The 26,689-nt window shown below is 43.2% G+C and overlaps 2 protein-coding genes across 8 annotated transcripts in view; one reads left to right on the top strand and one right to left on the bottom strand.

The window, feature by feature from the left end:
• Nucleotides 1-924, bottom strand: part of GPSM2 (G protein signaling modulator 2) — a 64,314-nt gene extending 63,390 nt beyond the window's left edge. Inside the window, exon 1 of one of the 2 annotated variants that reach the window (XM_053250348.1) lies at nucleotides 755-924. The gene's annotated coding sequence lies outside the window, so the exon portion shown is untranslated. The remainder of the gene's footprint in view (nucleotides 1-754) is intronic. The other variant, XM_053250347.1, reaches the window with a different exon arrangement.
• AKNAD1 (AKNA domain containing 1) lies at nucleotides 891-26,673 on the top strand. Of its 6 annotated transcripts, none has more exons than XM_053250341.1 (18): nucleotides 891-1,052; nucleotides 3,369-3,528; nucleotides 5,710-6,842; nucleotides 8,023-8,082; nucleotides 8,494-8,635; nucleotides 8,763-8,911; nucleotides 9,018-9,077; nucleotides 11,822-11,955; nucleotides 14,003-14,150; nucleotides 16,296-16,462; nucleotides 17,554-17,657; nucleotides 17,744-17,879; nucleotides 18,049-18,143; nucleotides 18,903-19,025; nucleotides 20,268-20,354; nucleotides 22,151-22,217; nucleotides 23,093-23,240; nucleotides 26,418-26,673. In XM_053250341.1, exons 3-18 carry the CDS (start codon nucleotides 5,829-5,831, stop codon nucleotides 26,559-26,561), a joined length of 2,778 nt encoding a protein of 925 aa, XP_053106316.1. In that variant the 5' UTR covers nucleotides 891-1,052; nucleotides 3,369-3,528; nucleotides 5,710-5,828; the 3' UTR covers nucleotides 26,562-26,673. The 6 variants fall into 6 exon arrangements, with proteins under 6 accessions (XP_053106316.1, XP_053106314.1, XP_053106318.1 ...); XM_053250342.1 differs by lacking the exon at nucleotides 891-1,052 and adding an exon at nucleotides 1,093-1,258; XM_053250339.1 differs by lacking the exon at nucleotides 3,369-3,528.
• Nucleotides 26,674-26,689: the final 16 nt, after the last annotated feature.

Raw genomic sequence — 26,689 nt, 5'->3', positions numbered from 1 at the left:
TACGGGCGGAACATCAGGGAGAAATGACCATCTCCTAAACAGCGGTATCAATGAACACAAACAGAGACACTATTCTATATGATGCGAGTATTTCTGATTTTCATCGATACAGATAAGAAGCCCCCCTTTGTATTTTTATGCATTTATGTCCGAGCGTTCCTCCTTTTTTCTGTACTAAATAATCCCGGGTGACGAGACTTAGTAAACATGGTTTGATGCAAGCAGATGATGATGATTTTACATTTATATCCCGCTCTTACTCCAAGGAGCCCAGAGCGGTGTACTACATACTGTACATACATACAGATACGGAGAGATACCCACCTGCCTCAGCACCAAGTACTTCCGACTAGTCAACAAGTACCCCCCTTCTAACCAATGGCCTCTCGTGAATCGATGTCTGCCCCCCGTATGGATTTCCTCAAAATGGCTCCCCATTATACATCTCGACTCCGCCGTCTCCCCACCCTGCCACTCCACCGGACCATCCTGCGTCTCCCCGGAGCCCATCATACCCTCAGGCGGACGCCCGCCCTCCGTCCCGCTCCCATATTACCGGGCTGGGCTCGACTGCGGCCCCGAGGAGGGACGTCCCCGCCACTCCCCGTCGCTCACTTCAGCCAACCTGAGCAGCTCGCGCTCCGCGCCTCCCCCTCGTGCAACAACCGACACTCTTAAACGGACACTACGTGGCAAATCAACGCAAAACAGCACTGAGCCCTGAAAACTCAAGAAAGTCGAAGGGCACCCCCACCTCGTTCGAAGCCTTGTCAGCCCATAACGCGGCGCTACCGAACTCTGCCCCAGCAGCACGCCCCCGCGCCGCCCCAGTGAGTGAGTGACGGAAAAAACGGCCACCCCGCGAGCTCGCGTTACACCGCGCACGCGCTCTGCCGAAAAGTCCTTTCTCCTCTGTACGGCGCGCTCAGCGCGATGGAGGGCTGTTCCATCTCCACCCCCTGCATCTTTCGCATTGGCCAATGGAGAGTCGAGGAGAGGGAGTGGCAGGTCTTGGTCCAGCCTTCCACTCTCTTCAGGAGGACTCCCGGAGGGTTGGTACACTGTGCTGTAGTCATCTAGGTCAGGGTTAGTTGGGCTTGGGTGTGTAAGGTGCTGGGCGGAAAGTGGGTGCCGAGGTCCTTGTCTCTTACTTCTTCGTCTGCCTCCAGCAGGGCTGTGTGGAGAGGCTCAGCGGAAAGGGTGGGAGAGATTGTTCCCTTGGGTGCCAGACTGCCAGTAAAAGGTTCCATAAACGTGGGTTAGTCCGCCCTTTAACCACATTTTTTAAAAGCATTTACATCTGATGTATATGGGGAGTGTGTCTACTCCGTCGTGTAAACAGCCGAAAGTACTGGTAGAGCTGGGACATTCATGAGCCTCTTCATTGACAATTGTTAAAGTGAAGATTAATAAAGAATTAATATTCTTACATTAAGAATTTTAATAGGGAGTGGTCTATTAAACTCTGAGTATATTGATCAAGAATAAACACTCGTTATTCTTTTTATGTGTTCGTGAAGTTGAACGCTGTATAAGCTGTGCTGTTCCTCAGTGACAGAAAGCCTTCATGGTCAGGGGCCAGAGGGCTAAGATAAAGCCCCAATTTCTCCTTGTACCCATATGAGTAACTGAAAATCAATTCTGTGCTGAACATACAAGTGAAGAGGAAGTAGAAAAAATGTTTGCTATTATGTTCTTTCTTTCAGTTGGCTTCAGGAACATTAATACAGCTCCTATAGCCGGGAAAAGGGAAGAACAATATAGGTTAATTATAGTTATCCACCTCAAGCCCCTGGCAATAAAGCTAAATACATTCACATAGGAAGGGGTGGGGATGGGAATACACCCATAATTATCACTAGGCCCATGACAAGTAAGCATCAGGACAAATGCCAGCTATGTTAGACATCAGAAGCAGGCTTGAAAATTAGTAGCAACAACACATCTTGGACATGGGTGCTGCAGTTAATGGCCCCAGAACATAAAGGAATTCAGCAGTCATCAGAGATGTTAGAAGCCAGCAGCCTCCAATTCTCATCAGGGTGATGCAATGCCCCTTTTCTGTGATCCTGGCACCTTTTGCAATTAATGCTATGGACTTTCTGTATTCATTCAGAAGTTTAGCTGCATCACTTCAGCAATGTTACTAGGTGTCTTTTATGTATTTCAGGGTTTCTGATTCAGAATATCAGTGTTTCATAAAATCAGTTTATGCTTTCTCATGGCTTCAAGACAGTGTGCATCATCCCAACCTTCTTTCCATAGTGGCACCCTACTTCTAGGGTGCATCCGAGAAGATCTGTTTCTGGGAACTGAAAGCATGGTTTCAGATTCAGACATTTGTTCACTGGTTGCTGGTTTTATGATGAACAGAGACAGGAATGTGCAAGTAGAATTGTCATGACTTCTTGTGCTAAGTATTTGGAGTGAGAGATGGAGAGCTTCCTGCCTGTCTTTTCCAATTTCCATACTACTGGTTGAGCACATCTTTAGTCCCAGTTGTGTGCAGTTTTAAATGTTGACTGCCATGAACTAATTTTAAACTCTTTATACATCAAATATATCTAATCATCAGATGGTCAACACATATATAAGGGCTTTTCTGCATATTATGCAGCAGCAAACTCAGATTTGCCAGCAAATGTACACTTCACAGAGCCATAGTTGATCCCATTCCCTTCACAAGTATATGTATATGACACGTGTTTGCAAACACTGACTCTAGTTTTTTTAGGTGCACATCTAGCAAATCATAAGTACAGTATCCTTATAAAACACAATATGTGGACAGCTTCTTGTATGTTTCTCATCAGGTACTAGATTACTGAAATCAGAGACAGTCTGTCTCCTCCTTATTTGGAAAATCTCCCATCAGCTGTTTGTTTTTGTGTGATCAGTGTACCATATGTACCCAAATTCAAGATGACTGTTAATTTTAACATGAGCCCCTTAAAAATAGAGGTTAAATACTGGTTATATCCTTATTTACCCCAAAGCAAGAGAACTCTGAATGTAAGATGACCCCCTGGTTTCTCACATGAAAGAACTTGGGTGGGGTGGTGGGAACTAGTCTTCAATTCAGTTAAAGACTGTAATATAACAATGTTACAAGGTCCAGTCTCTGGGTTCAGGGCTCCCACTACCAAGGGGACCTGTTGTACTGTTATTTCTGTGCAGCAGGAAGATCCACACACTGCTTAAGAGCATCATAAAAGAGGTCTTTATAGGCCAGAGAAGAGGTAGAGAGGACACAAGGTCAATCCTTTGTATCCCATCCTTAGGCTCATAGAATAGACATAGCTTCTAATGCCAGCATAACCTTGTCTATACTAAGAATCGTGGCAAAATAATTCCTCTTATTTTTATAGGCAAGTGGTGGGATAGAGCAGCCCAGCTCTGCCATGCATGCCTTAGACAGGATGCAGCAGCAGCTGTAGAACATCCTCCCGCAACTCCATAGCTGCAGGAGGGGATAAGACCAGGCTTTGTTTGTTTCTTCATATCTAAATTATGTCACTGGGAATTAAGGTAAGCACAACACTAGTAGGAGCTGAGCTTCTATATGCAATAGAGATCTTTGCAAGGAGATTCTAATTTGCTAGAATTTACAGAGAAATCATGGGAAAATACTTTTGAGGGATGTTCTAATATTGGAATGGTTGCATCCCCTTGCAACTTCCATATGACCCAGCCTAACCAACATTCCTGAAATTTGCCAGTTTAGATAATTCATAAAGGTTTTAAGATGCCTCTTGATCTTAGGAGGCAGTCCCAGATGGTGGCCATGATAACAGTAAATAATTAACTTGCATGCATCTTCCTACATAAATAATTAAAAGTGTCTACAGTGTAGGTGGAATAAACACAATTATGACATTAAAGGCATCAAATGTTAAGAAACACAACACCCAGTACTAAATACTTCTTCATAGCTTCCAGTGAAAACAAGCGTTAGTTGATAAATGAGACTATGTTCAGTTTGACATTCCCACCAGGGACTGGAAAAATGTTGGTTTGTTACTTTATATTCTCTTTGTGATCCCACTGAACAATAACAGGGTGAAACAAGAAGAATAAATAGCAAGGTGTATGGTTGCAGTTATAAAGATACTGTGCTACTGCAGGTTTGCTATTTTCGATATTGGGTTACAGTTGATGTAATTAAGTATATTCACTGTGAAACAGAGTCCCTGTATCTTGTTTAGAGTCTGTTGTGTGGTAGTAGACAGCAGAATGACTTGTAAGAATATTTAGCTCATTTACTATAACTATAGTGGTTGCGTAGGAAATTTAGCCAAACATTCCGTTGTGTGTAAGTATAAGGGAGCATTGTCAATTTTACTGTTTCTGGTTTCTATACATGTATCAGATTAATTATGACAGACAAGTGAGATTTTTATGTGATAAAAAAGTGTTAATTGAAAGAAATATTTTGTTAAAGAAATGTGTCTTGAAAGAAAGGTTTTGGGTGTTGTGTATTAATTTTTATTGGGTTGGTTTTTTTGCTAACTGTTTACATCCCAATTATCAGAAGGTATGTAACAAGAGGCAACCAGACCCAAACGAAGTTCAGACTTTAGCAATTCAAATAAATTTGTTTGAGTAGCCAAGTAAAATTAGTGCGTTTGGATTTACAGAAGACAAGAAATGTTGCTGTGAAGTGAAGAGTATAATAATATAGTTAAATTCTAAGCATGTTTACTTGGATTTAAGTTCTGAATAAAGTGGAACCTATTTACTACTGAACATGATTAGGCTTTCAGCTTTCAGCATCTAAAACCCAAGAAAAAGAGACTTGATTAAAGTAACATAGATCATTGTGAGGTTTAAAACAAACCTTAACAATGTATGCTGTGCAAAGCAAAGGGTAGTTGTGGAATTTCTCTTAAGCATAATTTCTTCTGTTACATTAAGGTAGATAGATAAAATTTATTGTGGTCTTTGACCAGTACCATTGAAGTCCCTATTTGAGATGTTCTTTTCCTTAAGCAAACAATCTGAAAAGTTACACAAAGGCTTTGCAACTACATTTGAAAGTTTATTCACAATAACTAGATATAGGAGCAGATTTTTTAAAAAAGATAAATATCAGTCTGCTATTTATGGAAATATGTGCATTAGACTTTTCTGGTTACAGTATCAGAATTTCACAAATAATGTATGTACATTTTTCAGTCAAGATAAGGAGCCTGTTATATTCTGCACAGAAAAAAAAATACTATGCAAATGCTATTGGAATTATTCTGTTTGAATTAAATTAATTCAATTAAAGGACCAGTGTCTTAGATCCCCATTATAGTGAAAGCAGTAACCCATGAGTTTCCACTATGTAAACCCCATCTGATATATATTAAAGAATGCCCCTCATTACATGTCTCTCTATAGATATTATTTGCATAGTATTCTATCCATAACCAAAGTTCACCACTTAAACTCTGTTGTTAAATTTTAATTCTTCTTGCGCTCTAGACGATTAATGTTTTTCTTTCACCCTCAGCTGGTGTTTTAGATAATCCCATAGGCGTTTTCTGCATTAATTCTGACAGGTTTATGTAAAATTAAGTTTCTTGAATGCAAATAGGGAGTTGTATACATCTATAAATATCTTGAACATTTTTAGAGAGGGGGGAAAGGAAGGCATGCAAGTTTTAAAATTTTTAATTATGATATTTATGTATTTAAAGTGCCATGTTCTTTCAAATCTTACAGAATTTTAAAGTTGACATTGAGTGCAAGTCATGTGGAATATGATCAGGATATAATGAGCAGGTATTGTAGATAAGGACAGTCTGGCTGTATGCAAACTAAGTAAATAATAATAATTTGATATGCTTGGCTACTCTGAGGACAATACTGATGATGAGCAAGAAGATTTGCCTTATGATGGAGATCTACAAAATACATATCAAAGCATTTGTGATTCAGAAAACTTAGAAGATATAACTTCTGTAGAAAATGCTCCCCAAGGTTTGTTCACCATGACATCTCAAATTTGCAATCATTCAAAAGAAAAATTAGACTGTAAAACACAACTGTCTCAAAAGAAAATAAATCTAACATCATTGACAAGGGAATTTACCATAACAACAGAGAAGGAATTACCATCTGGAGATTTTAGGAATTCAGGAAGTAATCAACATTTCTCCTGCTCAAAAATGTCAGATGTCCTTTTACGTCATTTTCCCAAAGAATTCTCAACTTCATGCCAGTTAATTGATTCTGAGACTATCCCAGATATATCATTTACAGAAAGTTTTAATGAAACTATTTTAAATAAAATCAAGAATTCAGAAAGTGCAAGGACATCTTTGCCAAAGGAAGAAGGAACAAATACTCTTGAATGCTATAATTCAGAAAGAGAGGGGAAGTGTGAGTCAATTGAGAGTTTTGATTTGATAGATGGAGATCAGTTTGGAACAGATGGCAAAACTAATCTCAGTTATGACAGAAAAAAATACAAAGCAGATAATCAACAATTTGTAACTCAGAAAGAAGAAGATGCACATGATGAAGAGCTAAATTATTTCTCTAACCCCAAAGAAACATACGGAGAGCAAAAATGTTTTCTTGAAATGACTAGTTCTTCTAATCAGCTCAAGTATGGTCAACATCAAGTTCATTATCGTCTTCCTGATTTCTCTAAGATTGCTCCAAAAGTCAAAATACCCAAAGGAAATAATAGTAAATCAGCCTCTGTAATTAAAAAAACCAAATCTTCCCCAAATTTGCTTGGTAAATCAGCAATTATAGAAGATGTTCTAGAAGCAATGAATGTGGAATCTGTTGCAATGAAGAATCAAGAAGAGGAAATAAGGATTTCTGAACTTGACCAACAGCTAGAGGTAGATATAATAACATGGGAGTTGTAAAGTGTGCATTCTAAAACCCTGCATTTGGATAATCCTGTACCTTTTCAAACCTACGGAAACTGAGCCAACCACGCTATGGAGTTAGGGTTCCAGGACAGGCTGCAGGCCTAATTTAGCTTAAATTGTTTAAAATGTCAATGGGAGTTATTGTGAAGTGTGCATTCTAACACCCTGTATTTGTTTAAAGAATGTGCACATGGATTAAAATTCAGTGTATCCCTAGTGTAAATAAAATGCACTTCTGATTGTGCAAGACAAGGTGCCCAGTTTTAACTGATCCCTTCCAAGCTGCTCTCCCTGGCGGCCCCACAGAATAAGGAAGATAACGAAAATAGGGAGGGGGGATCTGGGGGCCCCTCAGGTACTGGGGCCCCCAGGTTCTTTGAACCCATCCACTCAATTATAGCTACAACCCAGATTCCTTCCTTCAGCTTCAACCATCTGTAGCACATCTCACATCTGTACCATTCCAGAGGGTACTCAGATCTGCAGGAGTTGTTTTCCAGGGTTGCGGAGGGCTACAGTGGGAAAGACCTTGAGGCGGGTCTCACGATCAGTAAGACCTGCTTTGTCTGGGTTTGCGGGGAGAGCGGGCTAAGCCTGCTCTCCCCGTAGACAATTGGGAAGCCCTGCCTGGGCGCACGGATCGGCCACCCACACAACTGCCAGCTCCATGATGGAGCCGGCGGGGGCTGGGAGGATTGGGGGCCATGTGGCCCCTGGAAGCTCCAGTATGCCCTGCATGAGTGCGCAGAGCATACTGGAGAGACCCCCGAGCCGGGAGGCTGCTTTTAAGTCTCCCGGCTGGGGGTCTACTCGTGAGTAGCCGCGGCACGGAGCCACATTGTGGCTACTCACAATCCAAGAAACAACCACCGGTCTTGCAGCTGAGCCTGGTGGTTCACATGATGGGACTAAATCGGGCTAGCGGAGGCTAGCCCGATTTTGTCCCATTGTGTGAATAGCCTCCTTGTCTGTTAGTGGAATTTCCCTTGCAGTAATTAGGTCCAAGCCAGGTGACTCCCTCAGTTGGCCACATGGGTGGGCTGGCCCTGAAAATGACTATATTGTTACATGTTCCCCACTTCCCTGGGTAGGGAGAATTTCAGAATCAGCACTAACTGCATTTTCTCTATATTTGTTGAAATAACAGCTGCTGACAAAACAAGCTGAGGCTCAGAATCATATTGATCATCTAAGGTTTAATACCAAGGTAAATCTTTTGGAATATAAAATCAGATGTGTTGCTTGGGAAACCTTTTGCTTGAAACAAAAATATTTTCTCTCTGAAGCTCTAGTATGAATTGACTGCACAATTTGTTTACTTGCACATTTATTATATCTCTACCTGCTTTGACTTCTTGTTGATTACAATGCACTTCCTTCTGTTGAAGCAGGTGCATTGGGACTAGCCAATGTTTGCATGGTGTAAGTTGTGACTGTATAATATTTGTCCATGGCGCTCTAGGGACATTCCTAATAAAGACTGGATGTTGATTTTTAATGTTGCCTTATTATTTGTGACTGTTGCTGCAGGAATGGGTTGGCAGGGAGAGACAAATGAATGCTTTGATTGTGGATGCTAATTTTGTACTTTACAATATGCTTTTGTATATTATAACAGCTACTTCCTTGCTCAAATTCCTGTAGCCCAAACACTTGCATTAAAACACGAGGTCCTGGAGTAACTTCTGACATTTCTACAGTTCCACCTATAACTGTTCCTGTGAAGTCCATGCTCAGTTTTCTCCAGTCACCTTGTTCAGGTAGTTCAAACTGGCTATCCAAATAATCACAGCACTATTGTTTTACAGATTTATTATTGTGCTCCTTATTCTGTTGTCTAATTGAGGAAACAATATAGAGATATTCCATTTTAATTCTGTTTTGTAGAACTGCAGGCTCAAAGAATGGTCTCATCATTAACATCAGCTGGTGCAGCAAATCAAGCATCTGTGAATCCTCCTCCGCTGCAAAGAGCAACAGAAGGCGAAAATATTTCTCAGATGTTAAAGGAGCAGACAGAAGGGTTAAAAACAAAAGTAATATGAAGTATTTATTTTTAATATCTGTTTGGAACGTCACCTCCTTAAAAAAACATGTAGGACATATTAATGCTGAAATGAAATGTGTTCCTTCCTTTTACAGGTGGAAAATTTCTCTAAATATATGACACAGGATATGTTTCCAATACACGAATGCCACCAGGTACATGCATGTTGTAGGGATTTTAGAAATAAATAAATTTGAAGATTTATTTCCTGCCATATATATAGATATAGATATAGATATATAGTGACTGACTCTATCTATCTATCTATCTATCTATCTATCTATCTATCTATCTATCTATAGTGACTGACATTGTAACTAACATTGTGTGTTTGCTTCTAACAAAAGCACACGTGCAGTACTAGCCTCCTGTGTTCCTTCTAAGGTGTGCGCATGCATGCACCAACTTCCAGACCCCTGTGCAGGTCCTCGCCACTGTTGCCCAACTGCCTGTCACCTGATTCCTGGCACCCTGTTTCCCCCCTCCCCGGGAAGCATTGCTGCACTTTCCCCCTCTTCCCGGTTGGGTAGCTGCCACGCTGCCACTGCCTCCCCCATCCCGCTGTCAGCTGGGTCTTCTCCAGTTCCAGCTGCAAATATTGTGAGTTCTGTAGCAGAGGATGAGGAGGCTCCCCCCGCCCAGTGCCCCCACCGGCAGCCCGGACAGACATAGCCAAGAGAAGCTGGGGCTGGGGGTGGGGGAGGGGAGGATGGGAGGTGGCAGCAGCTCCCTCCAGCGTCTCTCTCCCCACTGGCAGTACCCAGAGACCGAAGCTGGGGGCAAGGGGGAAGAGGACAGGAGGTAGTGGCAGCTCCCCCCCTCAGGGAAAAAGGGTTAAACATTTGTGTGTGTGTGTCTGTGTGTGTGTGTGTGTGAGAGAGAGAGAGAGAGAAAGAGAGAGAGAGAGAGAGAGAGAGTTATATGCACACACTGACTTGATTCCGCCGCTCAGGACAAAACTCTTTCAACTCACTGATTTTAAAAATTAGAGGGAACACTGCTAACTTCCTTGCTTCTGAAACACAGACACTCTTGCTCACGAGCACAGTGATTTTCACTGCTTTCCTCTTGCTCTGGAAGTGCTCTGACAGCAGTAAAATGTCCCTAGGGTTTGCAAAGCTCTCATGGGTGCGTTTCCACTGTCAACAAGCAGTTGATAGAAGAACTGCAAAATTCGTCACACTCTTTCACAAAAGTACCTGTGCTTTGGAAGTAGGGAAGCTAGCACTGCACATGTGCACCATTAGTCAGGATGTTGACCACAGTTTTTAATTAATGCAGGGGTTAATGCAGTGGTACTCCAGATGCTGCTGGTCTGCAACTCCTGCTATCCCCAACTACAATTGATTGTGGTTGGGAATTATAGGAGTTGTAGTTCAGCAACATCTGGAGTACCACAGCTTGGGAACCTGCATTAATGAATAGTTTTCACCAACCTAGAATAAAGTTTTAAGTATTAAAAGGCAATATTATACAAGAGACTACAGTAGCACAAGAGTTCTGTAGGCCACACATTTACATATAAAGAACAACTATAACTTAGTAAACTATCTTCCGAATTATTGAGAGATATTCCCAAATGGAAGTGAAGGCCATTATTTATATAGTAGTTGGCCCGGTGCAGAGCATCTGCACGCTAGTTCTCCCTGCCTCTTTCCCTCACCTCAGCACTCCTCACACGCTCTGGGCTGCCCCCCACTCTGACCAAACATCCCCCCACACCCAATTTGTGCACCCAGAGACCTCGTCTCCCAAGCCTTTCTGCTCTTCCTCCCCCCCTCCTCCCCCCACAGGAGCAGCAGCAGTAGTTGATGGGCTTCATGTCGACCTGGCTCACCAAGCACAGGACCACTCCCCCAAAATTTACCCCCTCTGATTGATCCAGCCCCCTTCCCCAGCAAGCCAGGACCACCTCCCTTGACCTTAACACACACACACACTCCAACTGTCCCACCTCCTTCTCCTACCAGCTCCAACTGAAGTCTCACAAGAGGGGACTTCAGACTCTCATGAGATGTGCCACGTAACACCTAAGCATTAGATAGATAGATAGATATGCCCCAATCTCTCAAGGAGAGGAGAGCTGGTCTTGTGGTAGCAAGCATGACTTGTCCCCTTAACTAAGCAGGGTCTGCCCTGGTTGCATTTGAATGGGAGACTAGAAGTGTGAGCACTGGAAGATATTCCCCTCAGGGGATGGAGGCACTCTGGGAAGAGCAGAAGGTTCCCAGTTCTCTCCCTGGCTTCTCCAAGAAAGGGCTGGGAGAGATTCCTGCCTGCAACCTTGGAGAAGTCGCTGCCAGTCTGTGAAGACAATACTGAGCTAGATGGACCAATGGTCTGACTCAGTATATGGCAGCTTCCTATGTTCCTATGTAATCCAGTGATATATTACAGGCAAGAAAGCTTTATTGTATGTATGTACTGAGCTCCCCTGTCCACAAGTGCCACTTCAGCAGAATGGACAGCTTCATGCGTACACTCTTTTTAGCAGTACTGTCTCCACTGAAGTGAATATGGATGCTCACAGGACAAGGAAATTAAGCTACACAGAGAAGTACACACATAACTATAGATGGGGCAATATTCTGAAGTGCAATGCCTTACAAAACAGAGCACTCAGTTAAATATACATGCCTTTTATATGCTGAAATAAATTGTGAACTTGATGTTAAGGCACAAGTTTGGATCACATGTCACCGCCTTTGCTTTGGTGGCATCTAAAACTGCAGCTCAGTTTAAAAAGATTAATGCAATCTAATTTAGTGGTTAGCATTGTATTTATATTGTCTTGTTGCTTTTGAAAGTATTTCTTTGACCTGGTTAAGGACAATAATGAATAATAAAATTATCCATAGTAAAATTAACAAATAATAGTTGCATTGCATATTTTGTGAAGCTTGTAGAGCGTTTTAAAGAGCAACTTGGCCAACTGGAACTGAACTACTTAGCCATGAAGGAGAAGCATTGTGCTTTACAGCTCCAAAGTTACAAGCACCCTTCAACAAGCATTGGAGAGTTTGATCCTGACAGGTCAAGTTCATAAAGATACATTTATTTTTGGTCATTTAGCTCTGATACTTCTTTCATGTGCTTTATTCTACTATATAAATCTCAAAAATAAAAGTGGATTCTAGAACATAGCCAGGGTGGTTTTCAGTGTTGAGGCTGTTACTATAAATAATGTACATGTATTTTTAGTGTGTGGAAGCCTTTAAAATAGTCATTTCAAACATTCTCTGAACAACCTTGTGAAATAGGTCTCAGAGAAATCTGTGGCAGCAGAGTAACTAAACCTAGGTTTCCAAAATCGGATTCTACTTGACAGCCTTCAGAACACAGTCTTCCTAAATCGGGTAGAACTAGACAAACATGGACTGCTATCACAACTAATGACATATGCATGCTTCAAGGGACTGCAAGGGTGCGATGGGAGCCCTTTCACACCTTTCCTAGTTCTCCTCAATGTGCACTGTCAACGCAAGAGCCCTGAGTGTCTGGAATGCTCTCCACTCCCCAGAAAGTCTCTGTAAGATTGGAAGTACAGCTCTGAGGATCAGCAGTGTATTTCTGATCTTGCAGAGCCGTTCTGAAGTGGCGCTCCAGAGACTAAGGGCTCTTGCACAACCATGTGCATGCAGAGGGACTAAGGGAGTTGCACATGGGCTCCTGTCATGCCCCTGCAGTCCCTCAGAGTCAGGATGTCAGCCAAGCTCCCCAGTTTCCAAGTTTGCTTCACAAAGCTAATGTGGGGGAGAAGAAGAGAATCAGTGCACATAAATGGCAGAAGAGAATCAGTGCACATAAATGGCTGCTTAACTTCATCCACTTCAGGCCTCTTCCCAGGCTGAGACCAGAAATAAGCCCAACTGTGGGAAAACAGCCTGGGGAACATTTGCAAAGGAAGATCAATAGCTGCAAGGAGAATTAATCATCACCCCTCCTGCTAGTTAAACCCTAGACATGCCTGCATTACCACATCATATGTGAATTTTCAAAATAGGTTTGCTGAGGTAACAGGTCTATTCTCAGTTTTTATCCTACATGTATAGTAAAAGTCTTGCATTGTCTGGACAGGTTGCCCATAAACAGACGGGCATTTGATTCCTTTATGAGAGAGAAGTGGAATATCCATTCATCCACCATAACCACAGATTGACACTTTGGGAAGATACCACGGTGATGGGGATTCATATATTGTAGGGAAAACAATTATTGTAGTAAATTGAATACAATCCGCTTGAGCAGATGCATTAAATGTTCTCCTCAGTACACAGGATATATACATGGGTATAGAGAAGAAAACATGTAAACAGTCAAATGGCAAGGAAATACAGGAGGCCTAGTCTGTGACAATTCTATGTGAAGCTGTAAATATATAAGATAAACGTGGTGACAAGTCACAGCAGCCATAATTAGCAATAACAGAATCAAATAAATGCTACATTAATTAACTCTACTATGATAGAAATGAATAATCCCAATCCAAGCCAAAGACATTAGCATCAAACAGAAAAATAAACCCTAATTCAGTCATCTTGTGCTGGAGTTCTCCTTTGAAGTTATTTGTTTAAATAAATTATATCCTGCTACTCTAGCACACTGCTGGAGAACGTGTGCAGAATGGCCCCCGTACATGGAAATATGACTTCAGGCAGTCGAGCACAGTCTGGAAGAGGGTGCTTCTTTTCAGGCATCTCTTGATGCTGATGTAGATATGTAACTATGTCTAATGTGTGCTAGGGCATGCAATTTCCACATGCATGGTACAAGTCACACACAGAATCCTTTTCTACCACCATCCAATCTTCAATGCAGGAAAAAAGCCTCAAACATTGCTTTGGGGCTTATAATTTGGCACAGGCGCTTTGGTGGCCAATGGCAGTGAGTGTCTTAATGACGGGAACCACTCTGTTTTGCAGTTTAACAGCATAGCACTCAACACATTCTCAGCATTAACTATAATAACAAAATATTTTGATCTTAACAATTCCATTTACTTTTCTATCATCTTGTATCAGTGTTACAATGAAGGGAAGAAAGAGACATATTTAACTGTGCATTTTGTATTTGTATTTAGAAAATTAGAGGGGGAGATATTTAAACTTGAGATGCTGCTTGAAGATATCAAGGAGAAAATTGATAAGGGGTGCAATTCACATTCCTTAAGTTTGGTATCATCACTATCACTCACCCCCTGTGAATCTGTGAATTCAAGCTGTCCTGAGGTAAATCATTAAACTCTAGTAAGCAACAAATTACTGTGATCTTTCTTTTACTTGTGCTTGCATCATTGAAATATTGTTGAGGTATGGCAAAAATACAATGTGCCAATGAAACTTAGCAGTGTTGTAAAAGGGCCTTAGGCTATGGTGGCTGTCCCTGACTCCCAGAATACGACAGACCTCTTATCTGATTTTCAAGCTTTATTTGAAGAAGTGTCTAGCATCTATTTTTAAGGAGTAAGCATCTAGTTAAAATAATAAACTTTATTATTTTAAGAAATAATTTTTTTTCTTATAGAGATATAAGGGGAAACATACAGGCTCTATTCTACTTAGTTACTCAGTAAGAAGTAACTCTGCCTACAAAGCTTCTAGTATTGTACCCAGACCCAAGGAGACACGGACACAGGATTCTTTGGTGAAATGGGCCGCGATTATTGAGACATAATTCTTTATGTGCCAGCATGGCTCTCAGCTGGGATTGGCGCTCCACCCACCACAGTGCGGTTCCTAGAAGGGCGGACACGGAGTGGCCACCTTGGCCCAGAGATGCTGGCGTTAGCACCTTGGCTCTGGACGGCTCCATCACTCTAAAGCGAGCACTGCCCATCCTAGCTGGCTGCAGATCAGGTCCCTGTTACTAACAACACCCGTCCGACGCTGCACAGCCATACGGAAGGATGTCGCTTTTGTAGAGAAGAAGGGCTGAGCGGCATCCCTGATCTGTCAAGCCTCAAGGGATCCCCTCCTCCCTCTTGAAGCCAAACGCTTACCTAAGGTGCATCACCTGCTAATTAAAATAATAAACTTTATTATTTTAAGATTTTTTTTTTCTTATAGAGATATAAGGGGAAACATGCAGGCTCTATTCTACTTAGTTACTCATTAAGAAGTAACTCTGCCTACAAAGCTTCCAGTATTCTAGGAAATTAGGGTAAGGGCTCTGGGATGAGCAAGGGTGATATTTAGAGAGGGTGTATGTCCTTGAAGTTTTACCTTGTTATTCTCCCCTCTCGGGATAATATATTTCTGATTTTACATGCTTAATAGCTATTGTTATAAGTTACTGGACAAGTACTTCTTCTTCGAATTCAGGGTTGGTTTATTTTTCGCAAAGTATATTTGAATGTACTCAAGGGCAGGCCTTTATACCTTCTTGAAACATGCTGCTATTAGAAATGATGCCTCAGGGGATGAATTAGAAGAAACTATTTATATACAGTACTAGTAGTTACTACTGTATGCATTGACTTAAAATGGCTTCCCAGTGCACACTTAGTTTCCGCCCCACTCTATCTCCAGCTATGAGTCTGTAGCTGAATTTGCACATGATGAGGAACCGTGGGTCCGGTTCTGCTCCCCCCACCGCTCTCCTGTCCAAATTTGGATGTAACAGAAAGCAGGGAGCCTGCAGTAAGCAAGACTGCAGAGAGGAGGAAAAACTGGCTGTGCAGACTTCCTTCTTGCATGAAGGACAGCCTGCAGAGCCAATCATGGCCAGAGAGAGCGAGGAGCTTCCTCCCTCAACTCCAGTTACAGGGAACGCAGCCTGCAGTTACACATTCAGATATAAAGCAGGCTGTGTTCAACTTCTGGTTGAGGTGGTAGAACTCACTATAACCCAAGGGTGTTTCAAAAAGCAGGCCTCGGGTTGCTCTCCTTGCGGAACCAGAGTTTTCTGCATTCAGATGTACAGGTTTGGGAACCTCTGCCCCTTAAACTAAGGTTTTGTGTTATGTGCAAATGCGGCCAGTGTTGCTCTATTGTTGCAACTGATTAGTGAGAAAAGATGCACAAGGCTCTTTAAGCCAGAACGGGAGGAAAATAATTTATCTTGGTTTTGAGCCGCTTAGTATATATTGAACATTTGCAAGTGAATTCCTCCTGGGTAACTATTTTAAAATTATGATCCCCCCCCCCTTAGTAGACAAAGATAACTATCAATGTTTCTCAGTGGTCCACATATTTTGGCTGTGTATGCCACGAAGAGTCAGTTTTGCAGAGCAATATAGGGAAACACATAACCTTCAATAGTGTTGTACAGCAAAAAAAAAAAAGTATCCTCCAGGGTTGTTCTCCATTTAACAAGCTTGTAAGTAAATAATATATGTTACTTTCATTTGTTTCCCATATGGTTCTTTTGTACAGAGTCCAATGATTTCAAGCATTAGTGAGCCTCCACCAAAGATTGCTACTGAAGTGAATATTTTTAACCATGAGAAATATGGACAGGCCAGAAATCCTATGGAAATTATTCCACAGAAGAAATCTCAGCAATCCAGCTATGGTGGCAAATGTCATCTCTTCCATCAGGAGTAAGTGGTAAACCTTATGACATCCAGTGAAGAGAGTTACTAAACAGAACTAGCTAATCTGGCACAGAGCATCTGCAGCCGTGTCTCTCCCCGCTCCCATCTTCATTTTGTCTCCATCCCTTCAACCCCAGTACATTCTCCCCCACTCCCTTCAGCCCATCAGTTCTCCCCCGTCCCAGTCCACTTTCTCTCACCGTCCTCTGGTGGTACTTTCTCTCTCGGCCCGCTGGCCTGACCATCCCTTTCCCTCCCTGATGGCCGGCCGGCTTGGCCACCATCCGCTCGTCCGTCCCCGCCACTGTCCAGCAGCTGCTTGCGAACTCTTGCGAGAGCATGGGATTAGCTATGGGTATGTTTCAGAGAAATATATAGATAGAAGATAGATTGAAATGTCTTGCTAGACATTGGCTCAGTTCAGACAATCTTCCAGACGATGGTTTCAAGAATCTGAAACAAGCTGCTCATTTGTACTCTTCCTTTCCCATCTCATGAAAAGCTTCACTTTGCAATTTAGGGTTAATTATAGTTTACTGTGACACTGGAATAGGCAAATAATGGCCAGCACTTACTCTCTAAACCAGTACTGAAAACTGGGTTTCCAATTCAGGTTTAAAGGGCAAGCCTCAAATATTGTTTACCAGTTTGGATGTAATGGCAAATTATGATTAGAGCTAAACTGCAACGTGAAGCCATGTGCTTTTTCAAACCAAATTTGGAAGCCCTAGGCAAGTGCTTAGTTTGCCTATAGGTAAATTTCATCCTGCATTTAATTAATTAACATTATTGTAATGACCCAAGATTTGTGTGCGGTTTTTTTAGTACCTTTGGGCTGTATGGATTTTCTAGAGAACACAAGTAATACCGTAGCTCACCATGCCTCTAAGTACCCATTGGAGGGGAACAACAGCAAGAGAGACAGTATGCCTCACCTCTTGCCTGTGGGCTTCTCAGGGGCATCTGGTGGGCCACTGTGTGAAACAGGATGCTGGACTGGATAGGCCTTGGGCTGTTCTTATGTGCTTTACGCAAGTGTTAATGCTGTGTCTGACATGCACTGTGCCCATTATTTTCATTTGTTTTTAACCCAACAGGAATTTTAACTATTGGGCAATGAGATCTCCACCTCCAGCTAATCCCGACAATACGGGCAATCAAAAATCCAGCACAGCTGATCTCAGTGTATTGAAAGAACAAAGTGAGAGCAACACATTTATTTGAATCAACTAGTAAAAATATTCTTAAAAGTCATCAGCTTCTTTTCCCTGTACATTTTTTTCATAGGAGGCACAGCTTATTCTGCAGATCCCTACTTTCTTGAGCAGTTGGGAAATCCTACAAAGGAACATAATATTGTCATACATCCTAGACTGAAAATACAGTTATCAAGTAAACGAATTTGTCCCTGTTCTTCCAGTAGGTAGGTAGGTGAGTGAGTGTGTGTGTGTCTTTCCCCATTATTATGCTTATAACTCTGACACACACTGATAGGGAGCTGATGAGACAAAAAAAATTCCCAGTACATCTAACAAACTTAAGTATCCGTGCATTTAATTAAGGTTTCTGCTTATTTTTTATTTTCAATGTAGAACTAAGAATATAGAGCATAGAAAAGCAAACAGAGAAAAGTCAGACTGTGAAAGATTCTCAATTGTCTTAGAAGAAAAAGCAGTGGATTTATCAGGTACTTAGTTTTTGTAATATTTAACAACAAACACCCTGCATTTTTTAGGATTTCACTGTTAGCTACCATGTAGCCCTAACAGCTATTGCTATAGTATGATGCCATTTCAGTGAAATTCTGTCATTGTATCAGGATTTAGTCCTAGCAACTGTTTTCTGTATTACTAGAAATAAATTAGTACAAATTAAAGTGCCCCTGAGCATGTGCAGAGTGCATTTCCCTCACAGCATTATGTTCAGATAGACCTGTCCATTGCATATTGGAAAAAGTACAGAATTTAGTCTATCAGGCTTGCTTAGTACAGAACTTTCTTTTTCTTTAACCAGGCTTTATAGCTTTACCCCCAAAAGCCATTTTTAAATAATTTGCTGAACAGGTACATGCTGTATCTTCGTAGGTGTATTAATCTATGCATTTCATGGTCTCAGTCAAGCAGCTATTTACATGCATGCAAGAAAAGAAAACCATACATGCAGCCAGATCTTAAAAAACAACACACTTTTAAACCTGAACAGTGAGGCTTGTCTTATAGTTTATTTATGGTATTAGTAAGTCACTACCAGTCATATCATGTGGATCAGTTGTTAGTTGTTCCAAGAGACAACTTGTGTCAACAGCAGTAATAAATAACATGTTTAACAAAACGGGTTGTAGAATGATTGAATGTGTTAACCTCTCACAGTTGAAGGATGAAGCATTTATAATATATTATAATAATATATAGCATGTTTGCATAAATGTTTTTGTGGATGTGTGTAGATAGTGATACAGAAGACATTTCATTCTGTGACCTAATGGGCAATTCAAGCAACAAAGTATTTCTGGAACAGAAGACTAGAAGTCATGGGTCACGGAGAGTGGGTCCAAAAGAACAAAGCAAAGGTAGATTTAAAAAAACAAAAACCAATTTGTCTCAGATGACAAATAGGACATTTTATAACACTGAATTATTATCTTTATACTAATATTGCCGAGGACATGCTTGTGTGCATATTTTCCTTTCTGGATCAAGAACAGCAAGCATGGGATTTACATATTCAGATATACATCAGAATACCAATTCATATGAAAAAGCACTCTATCCACACTGCATTGTTGTGAGTAGGATGTACATTCTAATATAATGTTCATTCACATTCTTCCATTACTAGTCCCACATAAGCCCATGCAACTCGAGCTGGACTGAGTTGTATACTTTCTTCCAACCTAGAGTTAGTTGTATTCATGTCCCATTTATTTCAGTGTGACTTGAGTGTGACTACTTAATTCAGTTGGGGCTATAAATTGATGCAGATCTATAGAAGTAACATTTTAGTTGCACTTATTCAAACTAGGACTTGGTTTACCTGCCATCCACTTATCTGATAATTCCTTTAGTACAAAGACTAATTTTGATTTATTGATCCTTGTGCACGGTAAAGCTTTATTTTAGTGCTAATTATGGTTCTTGCGTAATTACATCACATTTTATTATTATCTATATATTTAATTCTCCTGGGTGAGCCTTGGAATGTGCGTCCTGGCGCCCAGATGATTGGCTGGGGGCAGAGGCGCCCGATTGGCTGATGCGCACCCAGGAGAATTGGTCCCTGGCTGGAGACTGGGGCGCAGAAGGTGGGGGGAAGAGGTAGCTGGCCCCAAAGAGCGCACAGATGCTCTGTGCGGGGTCGGCTAGTTATTTATTATTATTATTATTATTATTATTATTATTATTATTATTATTTATTTATTATTTATTCAATTTCAAAAATGGCTCAGGGCGGTTTAGAGAAATAACAAACAAATAAGATGGAACCCTGTCCCCAAAGGGCTCACAATCTAAAAAGAAACTTAAGATAGATACCAGCAACAGTCACTGGAGGTACTGTGCTGGGGGTGGATAGGGCCAGTTACTCTCCCCCTGCTAAATACTCTCCCCCTGCTAAATAAAGAGAATCACCACATTCAAAGGTGCCTCTTTGCCAAGTTATCAGGGGTGGAAGATTGGCAGGGTTTTTCTCTAGAAGGAAAAAGATCGTTTTGGCAGTTTCCACAACTATCTTCAGAACTTGCTTCAATTCTGTTCAAAATTATAGGCTACTGTTGGGCTAAATTGAAGTTACTGTCTGTTTTTCAATTCAACAGTCTTGCCACACAGAGATTGGAAAACCCACTTCTATATGGATAGCCAAAGAAATGATGATATCAAGGGATGTTATGAGACTGAACTTGGTAAGTCTTTCCATTTATTTACTTCACACTAAGCATAACATAATGGAAAGACAACACCTAGGTATAGTTACAACAATGTGTGTCTCTGGAAGAAAACACCACACTACAAATATATTAAAAATAAAAAGTAAAGGCAGTGTTGAAGGAATGATACAGTCCCTATCATATGTGGAGAACAGAGTGAGTTACATTTTGCATAAGAATATACAGGAGGCTTCCTCTTCACCACCATTCTGCAACAGGGAACAAAAGGCTGAGATAGGAAGAGCACCTTCACACTCTGCTTTTCACATGAAGACAAGGATTGAGAATAACATTTCCATGTATTAGCACTTATTTAAGCCTTAGAAAGCACACACACACACACCCTCTCCGCCAAAGTTGAGTTCATGGAGTTCAAAATTCATGTTGCTCAAAATAACTCTACAAGAATATTGTTTCCAAAACCACTCAGGTTATAGGTAGAAACATACCTTTAAAGGTACATTGCCATGTTGACTCTCACTTTTATTTTATTTTGCTGCTCCACACTTTCTTTAAAATGTAGTTAACTAAAGATCAGCTAAATCAACTGATAGTAAGAGAGATGCTGGATTTATCTGTTTCCTGTAAATCTTGAAAAAAAGCTGTGTGGGAGAAGAAGCTGAGCACATGAGCCTTCTGGGTTTTTAAAAATATGTTGGGCAGCATCCAGACAACCCTTCCACTCACAAAAGTATATTCTGCTCACACAAAGGTGTGTGTGTGTGGGGGGGTGACCCCCCCTTCTCTCAGTTGCCCCCATACCTCCCAAATTACTCTAGGATCTCTCAATTCTCAGGAACATATGGGAGGGGGCAGAGAGAAGATGAAATAAGCAAAAACAGGTTAGTGTGGATGCAGCCCACTACCTACTTTTGCTTTAGGGCTGTGTTCTTACTAAAGCAGCACAAGTTGTCCCATCTCTTGACAACGTATGTGATAAGAAAATGACACTGTGCAGTCCTGCAGTCTAGAACTCCACTATGGTAAACCCAAAGTTTTTAACTGCTCAGCCACATGATCTCATAGCAAAGGACCACTTGATTCAGTTTGAAGAATGTTAGTTTGTTCATTCAGGGGCGGAGCCACCATCGTGCGAACAGGTTCAAAGAACCTGGGTCGCCAATGAAGGGCCACAGGGGGGCATGGCTCGGGTTCCAGAAGAGCCCTGAGGAAACTCCCCCCGCCCATGCCCTGGTTCCAGAGAGCCCAGAGTGAGCTCTCCCCTATCCTTTTCAGGCAGCGCTTGCTGCCTGACAGCATGTATTTCTCTTTCTCTCACTTGCTGGTCATCACGCACAAAGGGGGCATGGCCTGGGCTTGGGATAGCCTGAGTGAGCTCTCCCCTTGTCATTTAAGGCAGTGCTTGCTGCCTGACAGCATGTATTTCCCTTTTTCTTCTTCCAGCGAGGGAGAGAAAGATAAATACATGCTATCAGGCAGCAAGTGCTGCTTGAAAAGGACAGAGGAGAGCTCGCGCTCAGGGCTCTCTGGAGCCTGGGCATGAGGAATCCGCTTGGGGCTCTTCCAGAGCCTGAGCCACGCCCCCATGCACGTGATGTCATGTGGATGGGGAGTAACTAGAGGGGCTGGACACAGGCCACCATTCGATTGGCTCCACGCCTGCATTCATTAGAAGAGATGTGAAAGAAAACAGCTGCTACTCTTGTGGTTAAAATCTTTAGTGTTTGGAGCAGGAGTCTAGAGCAAAAGCTCAGAGGCTGTACTTATTTCATGTGTATGTATTGTTTTCCTTATTGTGTTCAAAATTTCAGCTTCTCCTCAAAAGAAAAGTATTACACACCAGCCATCAGAACAGTGGACAGACAGACTATCTGAGAGGTAAGGTGCTGTAGCAACATTAAATTGTAAAATAAGACACTGAGCATGAAATGTACTTACTCTTAAATCCAGCCATACCCCTAAATATGCCTGTGAAGTTGTTCTCACAGGTAAAATAGCCTCAATTTTCTGCAGCAGTGTAAGTTAGAATGTTCAGGCTTCAAAGACATACAGGAGGCCCTCTGTGGTCTCGTGGGTCACAGTTTCACATATCAGTGGTTGGGTCTGAGAGGCCCAGTTATTTGCAGGTAGAAAAAATAGGCAAAGCTTGTCTATCTTTGGTTTTGAGTGGATGAAAATGACTTCTGAGATTTATGGCTGCCATTTTACAGCCAAGAGCCATTTTGTGGCATTAAAAAATGGGTGTTGTGTGGGGCAAATATTCACCCCCGAATTGACCATTTTCAGGGTTTGGGGGCATTGCTGGAGGATAAGGTACCATGCTTTCCTTCTATTTCTGCCCCTATTGCTTTTTGTCCATTTTTTGTTAGGAACGTAACTCCTAGATTCCCAGAGGGGTAAAATTTCATTATTTGAGGTTTCTGTATTCATGCCTATAGATGAGAACAGAACCCCTGTGAATGAGGGCCACCTGTATTTGTAAATTGTACAGTAAATCTCTTGTACTTGCATCTACTCTAATTTTTGTTTAAAATCATTACTATGAGGAACCAACAACCTCACAGTGAGTGAAAAGATGTATGTGTGTTCTTGGATAGAGCCTACTAGCCAATTTAGAACTGTCATGCAGGCTTCACCCTCAGACCAAATAGGTTCCTACTCTTCAAATGTTGAACATGGAATGCATTTTGTTCCTGCAAGAAGATGTTCTGCTCAGTATAAAATACTTACATAGATTTCTTGTTACTTTCTAGACAAAATCTACATATTCCCCAGACCCACTACTCAAGAATGCATAATGCCGTTATCTTTTCACCACAGTACCTCACCAGCAGGAATACTCATGGAAGGAAATCAATTAGTAATCTGACAGACACACACACTACAGCCACAGATAAAAAGGTAAAGATGGGGAGACTGAAAGCTCTTAAATGCATGCCCTTCAGCACTCTGTAAAATGTATGCCAATAAAGAAGTGAAGTTCTCAGACTGAACATTTTATCTACAACTAGTAACTTTAAGCCTGTTAAATTAACGGGCGCTAGTAGACCTTTGGGGCCAGCTAAGTCCACCTCCTCTGGCCGAGGCTTTGCCGCTGCCTTGGCCGCACCGCGTCCTCCTCCACCCAGCCAGGCCCACCGCCTCCTCTGGCCGAGAGTGGGGGCCCTTTTCCGAGAGTACTGCCCCACTCTCCCTCCCTCCCTCCCTTCTGCCCCACTCTTGCCTCTCTTCCCCTCCCTCCCACCCCACTCTCTTGCCCTCCTTCCCCCTCCCACCCCCCTCTCTCTCACCTTCTCCTCCCTGTCAGCCTCCTGCCCCAGTCCCTCCTGCCCTCCCACCGCCTCACTCCCTCTTGCCCTTCCCCTTCCCCTCCCCCACTCCCTCTTGCCCTTCCCTTCCCTCTCCCCCTGCCCCCTCCCTCTTGCCCTCCCCCTCCCCACACACTTCCCCCTCCTCCCTGCCCCACTCCCTCTTGCCCTTCCCCCGCCCCCTTCCCCACTCCCTCTTGCCCTTCCCCTCCTCCCTGCCCCACTCTCTCTTGCCCCTCCCCCTCCCCCCACCCCACTCCTCTTTCTACGGAAGCACACCATCTAGTACATATGGGGTGGGGGCACTAAATTAAGCCAGCCCGGAAGGAGGGACCTGGAACGGGAGCCAGGGCTGCTGCTCCTACCCACACCCACCAGAGGGTCTTAAAGGCGGCGTCCTCGCCCCAGAGCGGTTCCCTAACAGGAAAGGGGCTGCAGTCCCTAAAGGGGACAGTTCCTCCGGCGGAGCCTGCCTAGTCATTAAGCCCATTACGTTAACGGGCGCTAGAAAAGTTTTGTAGAATCAATCTTTATTCAGCTAGGAAGTGGAAGTTAATTTTAAATAGAACCTCTACAGTTAAACCTCAGAGGGGCATATATTCCCTTCCTTACACGCGCTGCATGTGTGTCAACGCCCCCCCCCACAAAACCCCACACACGAAGTCATTGCCTACTACAGGCATGGAAGAATGCTCAGTCCTAGCTCTTGGCTCTGGGGGAGTCACACTGATCTCAATGTGACTTATTCCAGAATCAAAGAGGAGGCGTGGTGGTGTGTTGCGTGAAGTTTTGTCACGGTAGCCAACTGGAGAGCTCTGTGTTAACTAAGGAGGAGAGGAGACACGCGGAGCCCAAGAGGAAATGAGCAGGCATGCAGCGAGAAAATAAAGCAGCAGCATGGCGCTGGAGGGAGGGTGTTGCAGCGGCTTCTCCTCTGAACTGACAGCGCCCTCCCCTCCCGCCCCGCCAAACTCCAGCGGTCTTCTCCTGCCATTTGCTCACACGTGCTGACCGCAGTGGCTTCACTTTCTAAAAGCAAGCGGGGGAACAGCCGGGAGTGAAGCTCCCCTGCGGGAGCCTACCGTACTCCCAAGCGGGAACCCCTTCTCCTCTCTCAACCTCAGGGCATGCGAAGGTGAGGGAGAGGCACTCTGTGCACGCTCAGGGGTCTCTAGCCAGACGGGTTGGCGCCGGGGGCTTAGGCTTAGCCCAGGCGCTGAAAACCCGGGGTTGAGAGGACTCTCTGGCCTGGAAGGGGAGTCGTCGCCTTCGCTCACCCAGCCCGGCCGCGTGTGTCCCTGTCTCTTGCACGCCCTGCTCAAACCACGGGGGATGGGAGGGGACGGGGCTGGGAAGGTTTTGCCTTACGCACAGTGTCCGAGGGGGTGCTGAGATGGTGGAAGGCGAGGGCGCCGAAGACAAAGCTCGGCAGCAGGGCTGTGGTGCTCTCCTCCTCCATGCCCCAGCCAGGCACCGCCGAGCCCACTTCCAGCTGCTCGGCCCGTCCGCCTGCCCGGCTGTTGGGCTGCTCTTCCCGGCGGCGGGAAAGGGGGCAAGCAGAGCGGAAAGCACAATGGCTGCCGCCGCTCTGTCCCGGGCCCCAGAGAGACCCAGGCAGGCAGGCAGAGACCCCTAGCGCCTGCAGGGAGCACCGCCCGCAGCATCCGCGGAGGTTGAGAGAGGAGAAGGGGTTCCCGCTTGGGAGCGTGGTAGGCTCCCCGCAGGGGGGCTTCACTCCCGGCTGTTCCCCCGCTTGCTTTTAGAAAGTGAATGGCCCCCGCTGCCGCCTCTCCTCTCCCCGTAGCCCGTTCTTCGCCCGCCACTCTCTTCAACATGGCTGCTGTGTCTCTGCGGCCGTATCTTCCTCGGACGTTCTGGGCATGCACTCCACGCATGCCCAGAACGGCCAAGAAAGACACGGGCGCAGAGACACGGGCGGACACCCAAGCCTTTTATTATAGAGGATGAAACAAGTAAGTGGGCATTTGAAGCCTACTTTCCAGTAGGCTTATAAGGTCACCTGGCATTCCATGTGTATGTCCATCCCCCGCCATCAACTTCTCAATGCCTGGACCAATATGAACCAAATCAGGTGCAGTTGTAGGGACACCTCAGTATAGTTTGTGATGATGCCATCTACCCAAATTCAAGACAGCAGACATGTAAACTTTTGAGGCACAAGTGGGCTAACTTGTGGACCACCTAATTGATTTGAGCCAAACTTGCTACAGGTGTGGAGACACATAGGGACAGTTCAAGGGCGTAGTTTGCAATGTCATCATCCACCCCAATTCAGGATGGTGGATGTGTGAACATTTGAGGCACAAGTGGGCTAACTTGGACTGTCTAACCAATTTGAATGGAATTTGGTACAGTTGTAAGTGACAGGGACACCTCAACAGCATAGATTTTGATTTCATCCCCTCCCCCAATTCAAGATGGTGGGAGCATAAATGTTCGAGGCACAAATGGGCTAACTTGTAGGCCATCTTACCGATTTGAACCAAATTTACTACAGGTGTAAAGACATATAGGGATGGCTCAAGGGCAGAGTTTGTAATGATTTCATTCACCCTGATTCAAAATGGTGGACATGCAAATGTTTGAGGCGCAAGTGTGCTAACTTGTGAACTGCCTAACGGATTCAGACCAAATGTAGTCCAATTGTAGGGATAGTGAAAGGAAGGTAGGCAGATTAGTTCTTACTAGAATTTGTTTCCTAATCAGATCAAAAGGTATTAACTAGTTTTTATTTTTATATTCTTAACAGATCTTAAACTCCACTTTGGATCTCATTATACAAACAGCAAACAACTTGAAAAAAACAACAGAACACATGATAAAAGTAGTTTCAAAAGATTTAGCCAAAGCCAAAACGCAAACATTTTCCAATACTGCAGCCAGCCAGTATTAAATCTGAATGAGTATTGCGAGAAACGGAAAAATACCCATTATATCTGCAAAGAACAAAATGCACAATTTTCCTTTTGTACTATCCAGGTGCATTAAATAAATATTTATAAGAACTGATACAATTTGGCA

The sequence above is a fragment of the Hemicordylus capensis genome, chromosome 4, assembly GCF_027244095.1.
Source record: "Hemicordylus capensis ecotype Gifberg chromosome 4, rHemCap1.1.pri, whole genome shotgun sequence".
Classification (NCBI taxonomy): domain Eukaryota; kingdom Metazoa; phylum Chordata; class Lepidosauria; order Squamata; family Cordylidae; genus Hemicordylus; species Hemicordylus capensis.
The sequence above is the reverse complement of the archived record's forward strand: the minus strand, read 5'-3'. Positions and strand labels throughout refer to the sequence as shown.